This window comes from Giraffa tippelskirchi, chromosome 4, assembly GCF_054371585.1.
Source record: "Giraffa tippelskirchi isolate mGirTip1 chromosome 4, T2T-mGirTip1v1.2.pri, whole genome shotgun sequence".
Lineage (NCBI taxonomy): Eukaryota > Metazoa > Chordata > Mammalia > Artiodactyla > Giraffidae > Giraffa > Giraffa tippelskirchi.
Genome location: NC_137278.1, coordinates 143337111 through 143357170, shown reverse-complemented (window position 1 = coordinate 143357170; position 20060 = coordinate 143337111). Strand labels below are relative to the sequence as shown.

Here is a 20060-nt window from a genome sequence, read left to right as displayed (position 1 = left end):
ATGGGGTTGCAAAGAGTTGGATACAACTGAGCGGCTTTCACTTTCACTTATATTTTTGTGTGTGTATATACATATATAGATATGTAAAGACTGGATTCACGTCAAGTGAACATGAGCTCAAATTATCGCAGTTATCCAGCTTACTTAACTACCTCTTGACCTTGTGTAATTTTCTTATTGTCAGAGGTTTTTTCTCATCTGTAAAAAAGGTAGACAGTAATATCTACCTTATAGAATTATTTTGAGGATTGAAGTGCACAGTACCTCATGCCTCGCAAATGATACTTAATATTGCATTTCTAGGAAGAAATGTTAGGATAGTGGACGTATTTTTAAATCTAAAGTATTGAAACTCCAATACTTTGGCCACCTGATGCGAAGAGCTGACTCATTTGAAAAGACCCTGATGCTGGGAATGATTGAGGGCAGGAGGAGAAGGGGACGACAGAGGATGAGATGGTTGGGTGGCATCACCGACTCAATGGACATGAGTTTGGGTAAACTCTGTGAGTTGGTAATGGACAGGGAGGCCGGGCGTGCTGTGGTTCATGGGGTCACAAAGAGTCTGACATGACTGAGCAGCTGAACTGATTGAATATATTAGAAGAACTTTTTTATTAGAAATTTCTCATAACGAAGTTTTACTGGAATTTTTCATCTACTTCTGATTATTTGCTTCTGCACTTGCATTGTATGTATTTTAACAAAAGAAATCTTGTGCTTTTAAAAAGCAGTTTAAAAATTAATCTTTTAGGCCCACCATTATTTCTCAGAGGTAGAGTAAGAGGCAAGGAAAATGGTGCATTGGCATGCATAGGAAATGTAAAGAGCTCTTATACATTACTCTCAATATATATAATGTTTCTTTTTGCTTAGTACTTACACTGAGTTGAAAACATTTTTGAATTTCACTCTGCTATGAAGTCTTAACCCTGGCTATATATTAGAATCATCTGGAGCACTTAAAAAAAAAACCAACAACTGGTGACCAGGTTCCAAAGATAGGGGCAAGGGTATATCAATATTTCTTAAAAAACAACAATAATGGAAAAACCCCCAAAACCTTCGGTGATTCTGATGTGCATTCTGTGATTAAAAACAGTGTAAATCCTTCAGCCTGTTTCTGTCCTGTATAAATAGGCCTGTTATCTCTTCCTGTCTGTGTTAGTGCCCTAGACAGTCATGTACCGGTGCCTTGAAGAGCATCTGTAGCTATTCCCTTGTATTTAATGCAAAAAGTAGTGTACCAGTAGCTGACACTCTGTGTTTTACAAAAAATAAACTTTGAGGAGTTGGCAGAATATCTGTTAGTGTTTACTGATTATGTTATCTTTAAATGGAGAGCTGTGATTATTCTTCTCTGCTTTCTACTTAAGCTTTGTTTTAATATTCTTATGAAACCTGGAAAAAATCAGTTTTGAGGTTTCAGATACATGCTTTAATATATAACTGGCTGGTCTAGATTTATGTTAAGAGCAGCATCTTAATGAGGTAATTTGGTGAGCTTAATTGTGACGAATTTGGTAATTAAGTCTAAATAGTTGATATGAACTAGTTAGTTTTTAATATCACCCTATCAGAATGAACAGCTTATATAAATTGTGAGAAAAATATGTATGTATTACCTATAAAAATTGTTAGTATTAAAGTTGCAGTTTTCAGATTTCTGGTCCCATGTGCTATATTCAGTTGCTGGTATAAAATACAATTATTTGTTGAATGTGCAGCCATTTTGCAAGGGAGAGTATTAAGAAAGGAGCTCTTATATATTCTAAAGAATTTGACTTACAGATTATAACTTACACAGATTTTGTTGTTGAATCAATAGAACCAGTAAGTCCCTTCTAGTAAATTGTGAAACTAAGTTGTTGGGTTTTTTTTTTTTTCCCCTAATTTTTTGACTGTACATGTGGCATGTGGGATTTTAGTTCCCCCACCAGGGATTGAGCCTGTGTCCCCTGCATTAGTACTGTGGAATCTTAACTACTGGACCACCAGAGAGGTCCCGAGACTAATATTACCTGGTCTTATTTTAGAGGGACTGCTTTGGTGGTAGCTGCTTTCTCCTTGGAAACCTTTGTGGATTTGTAACTAACTGCAATGAATGGTACAAAAACATTTCATTAATTCTGATAACTTTCTTTAGCTGTAAACTTGCAGAAAATTGTTGTTCAGTTGCTGAGTTGTGTGACTCTGCAACCGCATGGACTGCAGCAGGCCTGGCTTCCCTGTCCTTCACTATTTCTCGGAGTTTGCTCAAACTCATGTCTGTTTTGAGTCAGTGATGCCATCCAACCACCTCATCCTCTGTCATCCCCTTCTTCTCCTGTCTTCAATCTTTCGCAGCATCAGTGTCTTTTCCAATGCTTCAGTTCTTCACAGAAAATTAGTAAGTACTGATAGTTTGGCCATTTACACATTCAGATTGTTAAACGCATCTGGTAGTCTGATCTAATTAAACAGCTATTTACTGAAGTGAGGTTTTGTATTGTAAATTGATTTCAAACTTTTTGATCTTACTCGTGAGCTAGACTGTGTAGATATTACTACCTTAATATGAAGTAATTGAATCACACAGAGGTTAAACAACTTATCTAAACATATATGTAAGTTTCAGGCAGAGGAAGACCCCCTGATTGTTTTAATTTGGGGCCCCAATTTCGTTTAAGACTAAAACAAATGAGGAGCATTTAATTTGAAAGCATGTGGTTCAGAAATTATTGAACTTTTGTCATTTGCTTTCAGTAGGACTGTATTGTGTTTCATTTTATTTGGAACTTTTAAGACTTGGTAGTAGATATTTTCTGTCTTGGGATGCTGGGCCTTTAGACTGTTGATTTTTTAACTTATCCATCCCTGGCTTGCTAAGATCCCCTGGAGGAGGGCATGGCAACCCACTCCAGTATTCTTGCTTGGAGAATCCCCATGAACAGAGGAGCCTGGCGGGCTACAGTCCATGGGGTCGCAAAGAGTCAGACGTGACTGAGTGACTAAGCACTGCACAGCACATGTGTCAGGTACTTAGAAACCTCCTTGAAATGTATGTGACATAACTACACAGATACGTTAGAAGTAGTGTATCAGGAATGGTGCCAGTGGAGAAAATAGAAGACACACAAAATTAAGTTATGAAGCATTAAATTACGACAACCAGGAGTAAGCGGATTTTAAAAGAATGGTTATTATTTATTAATGATATATTTTGTTTTTCTTTGTTGGTGACCTTTCACTTTGCATGTTAATCATAGACCCATGAAGCCTGTATTATTGAAACATTCAGGAAAACTATTTTTAGTTAATGTGACATTTTCCCAGACTAAGTTTGGTATGAAACAGAAATTCCTGAGTTTTATTTATTTTTATTTTGCCTGCCCACATTTCTTGTGTATAACATAAGTCATCAATTCAGGATTTTGAAAACATTTATCTATGTGATCGAACCAAAAATTAGGTCAGAAAATAGTTTATAAAATCTTTGTAACTACAGCCTACCTACTAACAAGAAAATGTTTCTTTGAAACAGTTCTGGAATTTGAGAAACCTAAGATTTTAAAAATAACAGCTGTGTGCATGTACTTCAGCTTTTGTTGAGCTTCAGAGAAATTGGTTACATCCAGTAATGTGTTCTAATTAATAGCTTATTTGGAATATAAATATCCTCTATATCAGAAAATAAAACCTGCCTGACAAGTTCAACTCTTTTAACCGGACCAAATTCACATTGTAGCTTAGTTGAATGTGGTAATAACTACCAAATTTAAATCTTTTAGATATCATTCCCAACCTCCATAATGTTTGGGCAGTGTTATAACATACTACTGAGAAATAAAGTGGGAGGAAAAAAATATGGGAAAAAAATCAACTGTAATTGTCCACTTTCCTAAATGGATTGCTTTGACACAGAACATTGGAGCTGCACATGTTAAAAAAAATTCATGTAAATTGATCCCTTTATTTTACAGACTAGGAAACTGAAGACAGAGAAGAGATTGGTCAGGCTGATACTAACTAGAATTCAGGCTGTCTGGTTCTTGTACTATTCAAGGTACAATATTTTTGTATGATAATGATATATAGAACTTAGTAGAATATGGAGAATAAAGTTAATGATTATTTCTCCTCTCTAATAAAGTAAATTTTTTAGAAATTTTGCTCATGATTAACTGATTTCTTGTTTTGAGAAATCTATTTTTGAAATAAAAATCAGGGTTCAGTTTGCATTTATTTAGAGAATATTATGTGCTTAATTTTTGTTAGCCTCATTTTAGGGAAATGTGTAGGATGAATAAGCCTGCTATTTTTTTTTCTTATGTAAGATTTGGTTTATAGTTTCCCTTTTACTGGCTTCTTGTCAAATTTGAGCAGATAGCGTGACTACATCTATTTTAAGGGTTTTTAACGGAGTTAAGGCATAAAATGTTTATCATTTCTACTGGTATATTCAGTAACTTTATTCTAAAAGTATCTTGAATATGATAGAAGTTATTGCATGAGTAGACCCAAGTGATAAATGTATTACATGCTTTGCATTTTTGAAATTTAATTCTGTTATCAGTCTGTTAAAATGATTGGAGATCCTTATTCAACTTAGTTATTTGGAAATATTTAGTACAATATGGAGGCTTTAGAAAATCAGCTTTGTTTACATTGCTTACAAATCTTTTAAATATTACTTTATCAAGCTTGATATATGTAGCATTTTACAGATTTATTTTCAAGCAACATACAACATATCAGTAAAATGATCCATCTCTAATAATCTGAATGGCTACCTTATTTAAAGTGTTTTATAGTTGACAACAAACTGGTACCAGTAGAGGTATCTCTGACTCTATTCCAGTACTACATAGTTTGTTCTAGCTGTTCCTCCTTCCTTACTTGTAACTTCCCTGAAGTGGAAAATCTGGCTCCCACCAGCCACCATCTATTTTACTTATTGCTTGTCTTCAGTAGACATGTATAGTTGTTTCAGCATTACTACTAATCTGTAGCCTTGTAAGGAATCACTTTACCAACCAGAACAGTGTTCATATACAGTTCTTTTTTTTCTGCTACAGTTACCAGTCAGAATACTGTCTACCAAAGTTATTAAGGTCAGCACCATTTTCCATACCCTCTTCAGTGTGGATATGCCAAACATTTGTGATACAGTTACTCTCTTGCCAGTTTTGTATTTCTAGACTCCTGGTTGAGTTTTTAAATTTGCATACATTCAGCTTTACTCTTCATGTTGTTAAGTTCTATGGATTTCAGGGCATGCAAGTTCCCTCTTTGTCTCCTCTGTAATCAGTCACTCCTCCACCCTTTTCCAGTTCCCTGGCAACCTTTGATCTATTGTCTGTCTCTGTAGTTTTGCCTTTCCAGAATGTCATATGAATGGAAACACTATATGCCGTTTTTGGTCTGAATTCTTTCCCTTAGGAAGTGCTTTTAATATTCATCCATGTTGCATGAATTAATAGCTTTTTAAAAATTGTTAATTCTGTTGTATAGATATACCGTTTTACTTATCCCTTCGCTTGTGATTCAGATGGTAAAGAATCTGCGTGCAATGCAGGAGACCTGGGTTCTATCCCTGGGTTGGGGAGATCCCCTGGAGGAGGGCATGACAACCCACTCCAGTATTCTTGCCTGGAGAATCCCCACGTACAGAGGAGCCTGGCGGGCTACAGTCCATGGGGTTGCGAAGAGTCAGACACATACTGAGGGACACCTTTCTTGGTATAAACATTAACATGTAGGTTGGTATGAGCATTAATTTTCAGTACACTTTGATAAATACCCGGGGGCACAGTTGCTGGGCTATATATATGTTAAGTGTATGTTTAACTTTATTAAAAAAAACAAAAACTGCCAAATGCTTCCATAGTGACTGTATTTGTTTTCATTTTTGAAAGATATTTTAGATAGATTTAGAGCTCTTGGTTGAATGTTTTATTTTCCTCTTTCTTTCTATAGTTTAAAAATGTTGAGAGGAATTCCCTGATGACCTGGAGGTTAGGAATCTGGGCTTTCACTGCCATGGCTTGGGTTCAGTCCCTCCTGATCTGGGAACTGAGATCTCACAAGCCTCACCCCACCCTATCCCCCAAAAAAAGTTAATTTTTCTCTTCTTGTTTCTGATGACAAATTGGCCATCATTTATGTCTCTGTTTCTCTATGTATATTCTTTTTTTCTCCTTCTGACTGCTTTATGATTTCCTTATTACTATTTTTCGGTAGTTTGACTCTCAAATGATAATCTTGTTTTTTGGTTCTCCTTAGAGGTTGTTGAAGTTACTGGATCTTTGAGTTTATAGTTCTTATGAAATTCGGAAGAATTTGGCTTTTCTTTCTTTTTTTTTTTTTTTATGTCCTTCTTGCTCTTGTACTCTTTCTGGGATACTGTTACATTAATTTTAGACTGTGATATTGCTTAGCAGTTCACTGCCACTCTTGATATTAACTCACGGTTCATTGTCCCATGGTTCCCCCCCCCCAGCCTGTTTTCTCACTGTGTTTAATTTTAGATTTTTTCATATTGCTATATCTTCAAGTTCATTAAGCCTTTCCTTTCAAGTTCATTAAGATGTTTTTTACTCCAGAAGAATTCCAGTGCATGGTTAGTTATAAATTTTTATCTCTAGATGATCAGTTTGAGCCTTTAAAGAATCTTTGGACTTTCAAATAATTATAAATTCATAAGACGCAAAAATAGTACAGATACCCATTACCTGTCTTCTTTCAGTGATGTCATCTTACATAACTATAGTGCCTTAATTATCAAAACCAGAAGTCAATATAACTGACTAGATATGCAGATTAACTCACTTCACCATTCTCCTCATGCATTCACCTTTTCATGTTTTTATCATTCTGTGGTATTTTTCACATGTATAGAGTCATATAACCGCCACCACCAGAAGCATGATACAGTTTGATACTTTGCATTTCTGTTATTATGTTCGTATTTTTCTTTATTTGCTTGAATGTATAGAAAACATCTACAATACCTTTTAGCCTCCTTGTCCACTAATTCTATCATCTGTATCACTGTTGGTTTTTTCTTTCCATTTTTATATTTCACCTTGTTGTGGATTGTATTTCCAGCTTCTTTGCGTAGCTAGTGTTTCTGACTGGATGCCAAACATTTAATTTTACATTATTTAATGCTGGTATTGTATTATTTTAAATATTTTGGGGCTTTATTTTGCGGTATAATGTTATTTATAATTGTTTTGATCTTTTTGAGGCTTGGTTTTAAGCTATGTTAGTGCTGGTCAAGAACATTCTTTGGTTTAAAGCTCTTTTGGTTTCATTACTGAAGTTTCATTATTTTCTGAACTTTATTCAGTAACCCCTGTGTTAAAAGGTCTCCTCTGGTTAATGGGAGGGACTTCCCTGGTAGCTCAGAAGGTAAAGAATCCGCCTGCAATTCGGGAGACTTGGGTTTGCTCCCTGGGTGTGAAGATCCCCTGGAGAAGAGATAAGCTACCCACTCCAGTCTTCTGGCCTGGAGAATTCCATGGACACAGGAGGCTGGCAGGCTTCAGTCCATGGGGCTGCAAAATGTCAGACACAACTGAGTGCCTTTAACTGGTTTATGGGAACATGCATTTGAGGGGATTATTCTGACTACTCTACTCCTTTTCAGAGACTTTTTCTTCAGACTCACCAACTTTTTTCACATGTACGCACAGATTTAGCGAAAACATTGAGGAGAATCTCTCTCTAGACCTTTGGAGCCCTTTGTCTGCAGCTTCCTTCTCTCCATTTGCCCTCGAAATTCTCGCTGTTTTGGTGGTTCCCCTAACTCAACTCTCTGTTTCCTTAACTCGTAGAGACTTTGGGGGCTCAGATTGGGTTCCAACTCCTAACCCCCTCCCTGTGTTTCAGCCTTATAACTCTATAGGCAATAAAGCTTAACTTCACTTGGTTTTTTCTCTTGATGATCTCTGGCCTGAGATGATGTTCAGTTTCTGAAAATCATTGTTTGATATATTTTTTCCTAGTTTTTTAGTTATTTAAGGTAGAAAGGTAAATACAATCTGTTTTGCTGTCTTGGAAGGCATCACTGCCTTATAGAAAACTTCATTTTAGTTTTATAAATATTTGTCTTTTATGACTGTTTAAAATTTACTGGGAAAACAGTGCATAAACTTTAGTAAATTTAGGCACCTACGGTACATGTTCTTTCTTATGTTTACTTCCTCTCACATATTCTCTGTCTCACATATCTATTCATACTTTCTTTTCTCTGTTCACTGTCCTTCCATTCCTAATATGAGCATCAACACAGTCTATTATTGAGCATTTTTACTTAATATAAGATAGTGGTGACAAATGTTAGTTTAACATAAGATAATTTTGACAGATGTTATCTGTCAAAATGGAGTGAGTACCTTCATTTCTTTTTTCCTTTGATTACTAAAAGAAGATAATGATTCTTACTTATTGTTCAGTATAGAATATTGATTCCTATATTGGTTAGGACATATTCAGGCACACTTATTGTCTCATTGTGTTGCAGGAGAGGGGACCCCTTCCAGGGCCCAAGAGTGGGCTCTTGTCTAACACTCAGAAGTGAATTGTCCGAGGAGACACATGTGCTGACAAAGCAAGAGACTTTACTGAGAAGGGGTGTCCAGGTAAGAGTGGCATAGCTAGGGAACCCAGGAGGACTGCTCTGCCACATGGCTCGCAGTCTTGGCTTTTACGGAAATGCGATTAGTTTCAGGGTTGTCTCAGGCCAATCATTCTGACTCAGGGTACTTCCTGGTGGCACCTGTCACTCAGCCAGGGAGGATTCTGAGAGATTGATGGGACATGTAGACTGGTTTCTTCTCTCTCCCAGATTATTCCAATTGGTGGTAGCTTGTTAGTTCTGTGTTCCTTACCAAAACCTCCTGTTAAGTGGTTACTCGCATGTCTGGCCAGGGTGAGTGGTTTCAGTCAGTGGTTCCCCTAACAACTGCACTTCGTTTCATTGTGCTTAATTCTATTGTGTTTTTACAAATTGAAGGTTTGTGGTCATCCTGCATCAAGCAAGTGTTGGTGGTGTTTTTCCAACATTTGCTCACTTTATGTCTTTATCCCATTTTGGAATTCTCAGATTATTTCAGACTTTCTCATTCTTGTATTTATTTTGGTGATCTGTGATCAGTGATCTTTGATGTTAGTATTTCAGAAAGATGGTGACTCACTGGAGGCTCCAGAGATGGTTAATATTTTTTAGCAATAAATTTTTTTTTTAAGTTAAGGGATGTACATTGTTTTTTTTTTTTTTTTTAAGACATCATGCTGTTGTACACTTAATAGGCTTTAGTATAGTGTAAACAAATACTTCTATGCATTGGGGAACCGAAAGATTTGTATGACTTGCTTCACTGTGATATTTGCTTTATTGCTGTGATCTGGAACTGAACCTGCAGTTCTCGGGGGTGTGCCTGTAGTGGCTGTTATTTGAAACCCTAAACCATGAAATACTTAACATTACCCACGCTGGGGAAACGAAAGAAACGAGTTTTACTTTTGTACTAATCTGTAGTACTCCGAAGTTAGTATCTTTCTTTTATCTGGTGAATGTACAGATTAAATATTCACTTTTATTTAATTGTAATATTATTTAGTATAAAAAGTCCTAATCATCTCTTTTATATGTATAATGTTATGCTGTTGAAAATGGGATAGCCTTGCCTGACTTGAGATTTCTGACATATCTTTTATTAAACTAGTACAAATGGAAGATAGTGCATCAACTTATTTTTAAACTGATTTAAGAAGGAAAACATGCTGATTTCCTAAGAAAAAACTGAAATTTTACACTTACTGTTCACTGAATTCAGAATTGTCATAAATATGTTAATTAGGCAAGTGCTGTTTTAATCTATTAATATTGTGAAACACATTGAAACAGGGTTAATGTTGTTTTGGGGATGTGGGATGCATAATAAATACTTTTCTTCTCATTTTGTGACTGTCATGAACGTTTAAATTGGAGCTAAATGTGTGTCACTCGAACTGTTCTTGACCCCCACAATTCACTAGATCATTTTTCTTTATGAATAATCCGGGTCCTTGCTAGGATTATATTTATAGCGATAAATATAATTATTCTTTTAAAAACTTTTCTCCTTTGTTACTTTTAAAAGAGATGTTTAATTCCAGTAGTACATATAAATTTGGTAATGCACAGTTACATTTTTGCCATAGAGCCAGGCATCTTTGAAGTATTTTAGCAAAACATTTACAATGTAAGATGGTCACAATTAAGTACCCACTAACTTGTTACCAAACATAAAATGGGATGTGGAGTATAGGTTTTTACTACATGAATTCTTTTTAAAATGTAAACCTAATAATACTAATTTTAATGTTTTCCTTGAAAAATATTCTGCTCTTCTTACTAGATTGCTTTTTAGGGGTAATCCATATGTATGTGTATATGCATGTTTATTGGTTTTAATAAAATTGATTCATACTTCTTATGAATTTAAATTAGAAGTTTTTATCATCCTCTTCCAAAGTGAATTTTGTCTAATGTTAAATAATTGCTCTAAATTTGAATATAATTTTTAGTGGTTAGCAACTGTTGTTACTTCTGTACGTATGCTACTTACTACTTTCCTAGGGTAAAGTGAAAGTAAAAGAAGTAGCTCAGTCGTGTCCTACTCTTTGGGACCCCATGGACGGTAGCCTACGAGGCTCCTCCATCCATGGAATTTTCCAGGCGAGAGTACTGGAGTGGGTTGCCATTTCCTTCTCCAGGGGATCTTCCCAATCCAGGGCTCAAACCCGGGTGCCTCACATTGCGAGCATTAAACATTTTACTAAAAATTAGGTAAAAGTAAAACTTGTGTTTTGAAAATGGCTGTTTACAAACTCTTTGTAGATACCGCTTTTGAATTTTTGGTCTTTCATATTCAATTTACATTTTTGAGTTAGCATCTCTGGCAATTAGTACTTCTGCCTCAGTGATTTTTTTTTTTTTTTTTCAATGTGCCTGAGGTTTACAGTGCTTAGTCATTTTTGGACTTGTTTATCTCTAGCCAGGTTAAGAAATAAGCTCTGTTAATTTTTTGCCCTAATGCAAATTGTTAGAGCATGCGTGAAATTGGAGGGCTGAAGGACCAAGACATCCAGAAAGTTGACATTTGTTGCTACTGGTCATTGGGGTAAATTTTAATGGGCTATTGAGTTAGGTTTGCATCTGTTTACAATTCTAAGATTATATGATGTATTCACATCCTATGGCATAGGAATAAACCTCATAAACAGAATAAATAGCAACTATATAAATAAGCATTTGGAGGAGAGGAGTTTGAACTTAAATGACTGGCTCTAAATTAACTGAACATTTCTGAGACTTAATAGGAGAATGTTTATTTAAAAGAAAAAATATGTCAATTCAGGGCTGCATTTATTTGTCCACTCCATTTTTATTCATTATAACTTTCTTCCTATGTGTGCGGTCTGGCGGACAGTTTTAATTGCAAGGGAAAAGGTTTTCATATTTAATAAATTCTATCTCAAATAAAGTATGTCTGCCAGTCCAGCCCTTCCTAGATGGTTAAGAGAAAGATCAATTAGAATATTAAAAGTACTTTTGGTTTTGTTTTCTATGTATCATATTGGATATTTTGCTGCTGTTCATATGTTTACATGTTAGTAATTATGACGGCTTTTGGATAATTCCACTCTAGAGGGAGAACTGGTGGGCGGTCCTTCCTGTGACACGACCCTTGAGTGACAGTTCTATTTGATTGCCTCCAGTACTGTGAGGAAAGGACACGACTCTATGGTGAGGACTGATGGACATACATTATCTGAGAAAAGAAACTACCAGGTAAGATCAATTTTTTTTTCTTTTTTTCTATTGGTCATATAGTTACATGAACTGCTTAATATGTTGTATTTAATTGGAATCAGCAGGTTGGATACACCTGAGTTTGAAAAATTGGGGTTATAATTTTAAAAATATGCATGTTGGTTTAGACAGTTGAAATAGTTGGGAACATTTTTCAGACCAAACCGTGCTTATAATAAATGTATATTATTACAAATGATGTACATATATTTATATAATAAATATGTATATTTTCTTTTAGTGTGAGAGCATAAATTTCCTGGTGTGTATATATATGTCAAAACTTAGATTATCTAATACACAATTTATGACTTCATGGCTGGATTCAGAGTTAGTATTCCATAAAACAAAATGTTGATTCCTTTACACATATTATTCCTGTAAGACTAAACCTGAAGTCTTGGGCTATATTCAGGGTACTGTAGCATCACAGAGATGTAGACACATTTGGTTAGAGTATAAAAGAAATACAGATCAGGGTACTCAGACACTCAAATTGTATTGAATCAGTTTATCTATTGTCATTAGCTTGCTTTCCTTACAATACTGGATTCTTGCTCTCTTATTTATTTAGGTAGTTAATAATATCCATCCTCTATTAAATATGTAAGGATGCTGAAAGGATAGTTGAAGTGTAATATTCCTGTTTCTTTCTGAGCTTTTAAAAGAAGGTGAATTTTAAATATAGTACTATTAAATAGTGATTTTTTTTAAAACCCATAACATTTTAATTTAATTTTCTCAAAGAAAATGTTTTATTAATTTGCTAATAATTCAATGTCAAATTATGTAGTGATTCAGAATAAGCAATAGTTCATAACTCAAGTAGGAATAAGCTTTAGTCTTCTTTCACAAATACATATCCAACCTCCCTCTGCCCCTTACCACCAGGTGTTATTCTCTGCAGGCTGTGAAGGCAACTAGTGTGATAACAGCAGCTTTGTTAACTAACCATTTATCTTCTAATCATTAATTTTAGTCTGGTTAGTCTTTTCTTCCCTCAGATTGGAAAAGTGAACAGTGGAGAAAATTCATGGTGAAATAACAAAGAGCCTTTGAACACAAGACTTAGGTCCTAGACATAATGAAAAATAGAGAGTCATATTTAACCTTTCTAGAATTTGACCCAATTTTATGTCTGAAGTTTCTTGCTAGATTTTTATAATTTAATTAGCCAGAGTAAGCTGTGGTTATGCAGAATCAGTTCTCCCTGTAACCTTTGCTGTTCTGAATTGCTTTTACAGACTTGATCAACATGGCCTTTGTTCATTACTTATACTAGCTGCAACTCCTCCTGCCTCACAACCACTTCCAACTACCTTGACTCACTGGTTACACTACTTGGGTTGTTCAGTATTTTGATAGATTATGCTAAGTTTTTTTTTTTAAGGATATCATAATTCTAGATTGTGTGGCTTTTCAGTATTCATAAGCCAGTTTGTAAAGTGTAAGTGTAGAAGTTTTGTATCATCACACAGTGTGATTAATTTAGTTTATGAAATCATATTAATAGAGAATTTCAAATTTTACACTTAAGAATAAAATCAGATTATATTTTATACATGAAGAGATTTCCTAGTTTCTATTCATTCTGCTCTAAAAAAAATTGTTTAGAGTCACACTGTTTCAGTCACATTATTATAAATAATCCAGGCTTTTTAGCTTACCAGAAAATTCATTTTTAGTTAGGGTTTTTCTGCCTGAAAATATTTTCCCCTTTCTTTTTACTTAGTGACAGTCAATGCATGTTGGAATATTCTTGGAAACAAGTGTTTAAATTTCTGTTGTAAAATTATTTTATTTTTAAAAGCCTCTTCTGAAAAGTACACGTATAGAAATATAATTTCTGGTCTGATAATTATGATGATATACTAATTACATGTGGGAAATTCAAAGGAATAGTAGATAAATTACTAATATATTGGTAGCATTTGGAGTCTGTATATGTATGCTGAGATGAAATGATTTGGATTTTTAAAAATTCCATGTTTGTGGAATTTTGTTTGTTGTTTTTCACGGATAAAGTAGGATTTTTTGTATTCATGTTTATACCTATTTTAGTTTATCTTGTTTTAATTTATCTTTGAGGCCTTTTATTTTTGGAGTGCAGTTGATGTCTTATAGTGATATTTAAGCTTTCTGATAATAATAAGCTAATGTTCCAGAATTTAATAAAAAGGGTAATACTTTGCCAATTCTTATTTCATTGTGGACTTGATTAAAGACTTAAGAACTCATTTGGGAAGGTGCATTTCCTCAGCTTTTTGCTAAAACTTAGTGACTTTCAAATGGGCGTTGGTTGAAGTATTGATTTTTCTACTGCTATCTACTTTTTGTGTTTTATTTCTTACTAAAGTTTGAATAGAGTATTTGAAGTTTATTTAAATGGACAGACTGCTATATTAGTTCAGACAGGACAATTTTATTATATAAATGGTTTACAGTTTATTCTTTTAGAAGAATTGTCAAGCTTCTTCTAAGGAAATGTAACTCCAATTTTTGGCTAGAATTTCTTATCTTCCTCTAATTTACACTAATTTATTCCAACTATGAGCACAGATCTAATCATATTAATTACCAGGTTAGCTTACCAGTGCCTATTCCCCTTTCTGATACAATAAAGATGAGCTCCTAAACCTTACATATAATCTTTGTACATTGTGATCCCACATGCCTTTATTTCCATTGTGTTCTCTGTTTATAGTGAGTTTTGCCATGAGTAATATAAAACTACTTTTAAATCTCCTTGCAATGCACTTTTACATGTATGCCTTTACTTGTTTGGGTTCCTCTTTGTGTGATTCCTTTTCTTCCATCAGTACTTTCAGAAGCCATTCAAAGTGATGGCCTTCAGCATTCCTTTCCCTTGCTTTCATAACCTTTGTACCTATTTCTAGTTTAGGGTGTACCGTGTCAAACTGAAGTTCTGTTTATTTTTTCCTTGTCTTGCTGTAGCCCCATGCTGCCCAATACCATAGGTACTAGCCGCATAAGTGGTATTTAAACTCAAGTAAATAAAATAATTTAAATTCTTAGTCATGTCAGCCATGTTGCAAATGCTCAATAGTTGCATGCTATTAATGGCCACCATATTGAACAGTGCAGATATAGAACGTTTCCATTATTGTAGAAAGTTGTATTGGACAGTGTTTCTGTATGTTAAGCTTCTTGAAAACTGGAGCCATATTTATTGATATTTTGGTACTGGTTTAGCATGATTTAGACATATTGTTGTAATAAAGTTAAAGAAGGAGGTTACAGAAATTGCAGTGTGCTGAGGGAAGTGCTGCATATATATATCCAATATTTTTAGGATATTACTTTTTTTTAATTTGAGCTTACTGATCATGTCATATGTTTGTTAGTTCAATGTATATTATGTATAAACTAGATCTAATGCATCCCAGTCTATATGTCCCTTAAGAGTAACCTCATAATCTAAAATACCACATTAACATTCTGAAATATATCATGTCAGAACAAACAATGGCAGTGATTGTATTGCTGCCTCCTCTTTCCCCCTTCCATTAAATATTTTATTTACGTTTTATTATTATTTTTTAATTACAGAGCTATAGAATGTAAAAGTTTGTAATTTTACTCTTAACAATTTAGTGTGTATTTTTTTTCTAGTAATTATATAGGTGCAAATATGATTTGTTATTGTTTTTGACAAATATACATATTTTGGCGGCTTGCATATTGTACCTAATGTAGATGTTTCCATGCCCCACCCTTCAACTTGCCTCCTTCCCTGTAAGTACTTACTAGTTTGAATTTTGTTTCCTTCTTTTTGTTTTTATATTTTTGTTACATACATAGTTCAGTATACAGGTGTATCTTTATTATGTGTCAGTTTTTTAGGAAGTGGTACCCTATATTCTGTTATTTTGAATAGAAAAAAGGTAATAAATTTCCAGCCAACCTCAAACAGTAAACAATTTCCCAGATGTTGTGAAAACACTCAACACCTATCTGACAGTTCAGATCAGCATTTCAGATATCTGACAATTCTGCATAAGGAAAGCATTTAAAACACAAGTTACCTAATTATTTAACAATTGATGGTGCACATACAAATGCATGTAGTAGGTGAGCTTCCATTCAGTATACAAGAGTATTGTACAATACTGAATACAAATTAATTTTTTTCTTTTTATTTACTGCAGTGAAAATGTAATGTAAATAAGCAGTGATGTACTCCATTCCTTTTATTGTAAGTTATAACACAGTATTGGAAATTTTTGTCTTTCTGCTATCAGGATGCATCTTAGAACGGATAGTGTCTTAGAGCCATCTAGTAGCTTATAACCTTTTCTTGATAACTTCTTATATGATTGAAAACAGCACTAGCATCAAAGCATTTTAGAATCTGATATGTTAATGTTACAGATACATAACATTAAGAACACTTAAAATGAAAAAGAATTTTTGAAAAATGAATATATTTAGTGAAGAATTGTCAGAATAGATATAGTACATAGAGCAGAAGGATGAAGGTTTCAGTCATTGTTGCTCTTTGGCATTGGGTTGAGGTGAGCAAGAGTGAGCTGAGGAAGGAATTCATTCAAAAATAAATAAAATACCTGAAGCCAGTGAACTGGTTCACAGTTCATTGCTCTTGAAAATCTTGGAAACGAATGGCTGTAGCCACAGATGAAGGAAGGGGAGTAAAAAAACCTCAAATTGCATGACTGTTAAGTTCTCTTCATTTGCAGTTACATAATTCCTGCTAAAATGAGATTGCTTTCAAAGTTGCATTTAAAATGCAATGCTTCTGCTCATTTCATGATCATATTAACAGCCACAAAAGTTATTTTGACTCCATGGCCTAATTATTTGTTTAAATTTTTGACATTTATTTGTCATTTATGGCTCCCCTTCTTCCTCTGGCCAACCAAAGACATCAAATTAAATGAATTCCCAAGTTCCTCATTGGTTGGCTTATTACATGATGCTAACAGTGTTGCTCTTTCTTTGAATGTGTATATTCTGATACTCTTTAACTCATCTTATGAAATCATCAAATGAGGTGAAATTTGCTTTCCAAAAACCAAGTTTCATTAAGATATGTGGTTTTTTTTTTTTCCAAGTCAAACACTTTAAATTTATTTATTTATTTTTTTATAGGGTAGTTCTATTTTTAATTTTTTTTTAAATTTATTTGTTTTAGTTGGGGGCTAATTACTTTACCATATTGTAGTGGGTTTTGCCTTATATTGACATGAATCAGCCAAGATACGTGGTTTTATGGCACCTATGGTACCTTAGTAATTTTTTCACAGTGCCCCCTGGCCAACAGAAATGTTAAAAGTTTCATTAAATTAAATAACTAGGTCTAACCACTTACATAGTTCATATGGTATCTGACAGATTCTGCCTTGTTTCCCAAGAAGATTTAAAATACCTGGCAGCATCCCTGTGTGTTCACTGTGGTGCTCTGTTGGGAACTTAGTTCTAGGCTTTTGCATATGAAATAATTGTGTTCTCTTTCAGAAATATATTTTACATTTACATAATTTGCCCCAGTCATGAATATGAAATGTGTTCATGATTAAATGGCAAGTTAAAACATTAAAGTAGATATTTCTGTCAATCAGAGAAAATATAGAAGCAGTTACCTTTTTTAAATGAAATATAAATATGGTTGATTTACAATGTTGTGTTAATTATTGCTGAACAACAAAGTGATTCAGTTTTACATATATACATTCTTTTTTAAAATATTCTTTTTAACCATGGTTTATCATAGGATTGGAGAAGGAAATGGCAACCCACTCCAGTGTTCTTGCCTGGAGAATCCTAGGGACGGCGGAGCCTGGTGAGCTGCCATCTATGGGGTCGCACAGAGTCGGACACGACTGAAGCGACTTAGCATAGCATTAGCATATCATAGGATAGTGAATATAGTTCTCTGTGCTATACAGTAGGATCTTATTCTTTATCCATTCTGTGTATAAAAGCTTACATCTACCAATTCCAACCTTCCCTTCCATCCCTCCCTAACCACCCCCACTTGGCAACCACCAGTCTGTTCTCGTATCTGTGATTCTGTTTCATAGATAGGTTCATTTGTGTCATATTTTATATTCCATATACAAGAAATACCTTGTAGTGTTTGTCTTTTCTTTCTGATTTATTTAGTATGATAATCTCTAGTTGCGTCCATGTTGCTGCAAATGGCATTATTTCATTCTTTTTTTATGGCTGAGTAGTATTCTTTTATGTATATGTACCCCATTTTATCCATTTATCTGTTGATGGGCAGATGTTTCCATGTCTTGGCCGTTGTAAATAGTGCTGCTGTGAACATGGGGGTGCATGTATCTATTTGAATTGCAGTTTTGTCTGGGTATGTGCCCAGCAGTAGGATCATATGGTAACTCTAGTTTTAGTTTTTTGAGGAACCTCTGTAGTGTTTTCCATAGTGAGTACACCAGTTTATATTTTCACCAACAGTGTGAGAGGGTTGGTTCCCTGTTCTCTGCACCCTCTTCAGCATTGATTATTTTTGTTTTTAGAGTTTGCAGACTCTTTTATATATATATATATATATATATATATATATATACACACACACACACACACACACATATATTTTTATTCATTTATGGGTGTGCTAGGTCTTTGTTGCTGGACGGTTTTTCTTAGGTCTTAGGCTAGGCTGCAGCAAATGGGGGCTACTCTCTAGTTGTAGTGGCGGGCTTCTCATTGTGGTGGCTTCTCTTGTTGTGGAGCACGGGTTCTAAGGCCCGTAGGCTTCAGTAATTGCAACATGTGGGCTCAATAGTTGTGGCTCACGGGCTTAGTTGTTTCACCACATGTGGGATCTTTCCAAATCAAGGATTGAACCTATGTCTCCTGCATTGGCAGGCAGATTCTTTACCACTGAGCCACCAGGGAATCCCTATCATTTATTTGTAGACTTTTTAACGATTGCCATTCTGACTAGAGTGAGAAAGTACCTTATTGTGATAATTAGTGATGTTGAGCATCTTTTCATGTGCCTATTGTCCATCTGTATGTCTTCTTTGGAGAAATGTCTGTCTAGTTCTTTTGCCCATTTTTTGATTGGATTGTTTTGTTGTTGAATTGTATGAGCTGTTTGTGTATTTTGGAAATTAAGCCCTTGTCAGTTGCATCATTTGCAAATATTTTCTCCCAGCCTCTAGGTTGTCTTTTTGTTTTGTTTATGGTTTCCTTTGCTATGTAAAAGCTTATAAGCTTGATTAGGTCTCATTTTGCTTTGGGAGACTGACCTAAGAAAACGATGGTGCAAAGTTACTTGTTAAAATATAGTCTCAGCAAGGATTGAGGAGATACATGAAAAGTTTAACAAGGACCTAGAAGAAATAAAAAAGAGTTAATCAATAATGAATCAAAAGCACTCTGGCGGGGACCAACAGTAGAATAACTGAGGCAGAAGATAGGATAAGTGAGGTGGAAGATAGAATGATGGAAATAAATGAAGCAGAGAGGAGAAAAGAAAAAAGAATTAAAAGAAATGAGGACAACCTCAGAGACCTCTGGGACCATGTTAAACGCCCCAACATTCGAATCATAGGAGTCCCAGAAGAAGAAGACAAAAAGGAAGGCCATGAGAAAATAGTTGAGATAATAGTTGAAAACTTCCCCAAAATGGGGAAGGAAATAGCCACCCAAGTCCAAGAAACCCAGAGAGTCCCAAACAGTATAAACCGAAGGCGAAACACCCCATGACACATATTAATCAAATTAATGAAGATCAAACACAAAGAACAAATATTAAAAGCAGCAAGGGAAAAACAACAAATAACCCACAAGGGGATCCCCATAAGGATAACAGCTGATCTTTCAATAGAAACTCTCAGTCAAGAAGGGAATGGCAAGACATACTTAAAGTGATGAAAGAGAAAAACCTACAACCCAGATTACTGTAACCAGCAAGGATCTCATTCAAATATGAAGGAGAAATCAAAAGCTTTACAGACAAGCAAAAGCTCAGAGACTACAGCACCACCAAACCAGCTCTCCAACAAATGCTAAAGGATCTTCTCTAGACAGGAAACACAGAAAAGGTGTATAAACTGGAACCCAAAACAACAAAGTAAATGGCAACGAGATCATACTTATCAATAATTACCTTAAATGTAAATGGGTTGAATGCCTGAACCAAAAAACAAAGACTGGCTGAATGGATACAAAATCAAGACCCCTATATATGCTGTCTACAACA

The 20060-nt window shown here is 34.7% G+C and overlaps 1 protein-coding gene across 48 annotated transcripts in view; it reads left to right on the top strand.

Annotated features, from left to right (window-relative positions):
- The window catches only part of CNOT2 (CCR4-NOT transcription complex subunit 2), a 121073-nt gene that overhangs the window by 34075 nt on the left and 66938 nt on the right, over window positions 1-20060 (top strand). For 16 of the 48 annotated variants that reach the window (XM_081589701.1, XM_081589700.1, XM_081589707.1 and 13 more), the window contains exon 2: window positions 11682-11824. The exons of 3 other annotated variants lie outside the window; for them this stretch is intronic. In XM_081589701.1, the coding sequence (XP_081445827.1) occupies window positions 11777-11824 (48 nt within the window). In that variant the 5' untranslated portion in view covers window positions 11682-11776. Of the gene's footprint in view, window positions 1-3962; window positions 4046-8509; window positions 8628-11681; window positions 11825-20060 lie in introns of all 48 variants that reach the window. 29 more of the 48 variants (XM_081589699.1, XM_081589706.1, XM_081589664.1 and 26 more) reach the window with 6 other exon arrangements.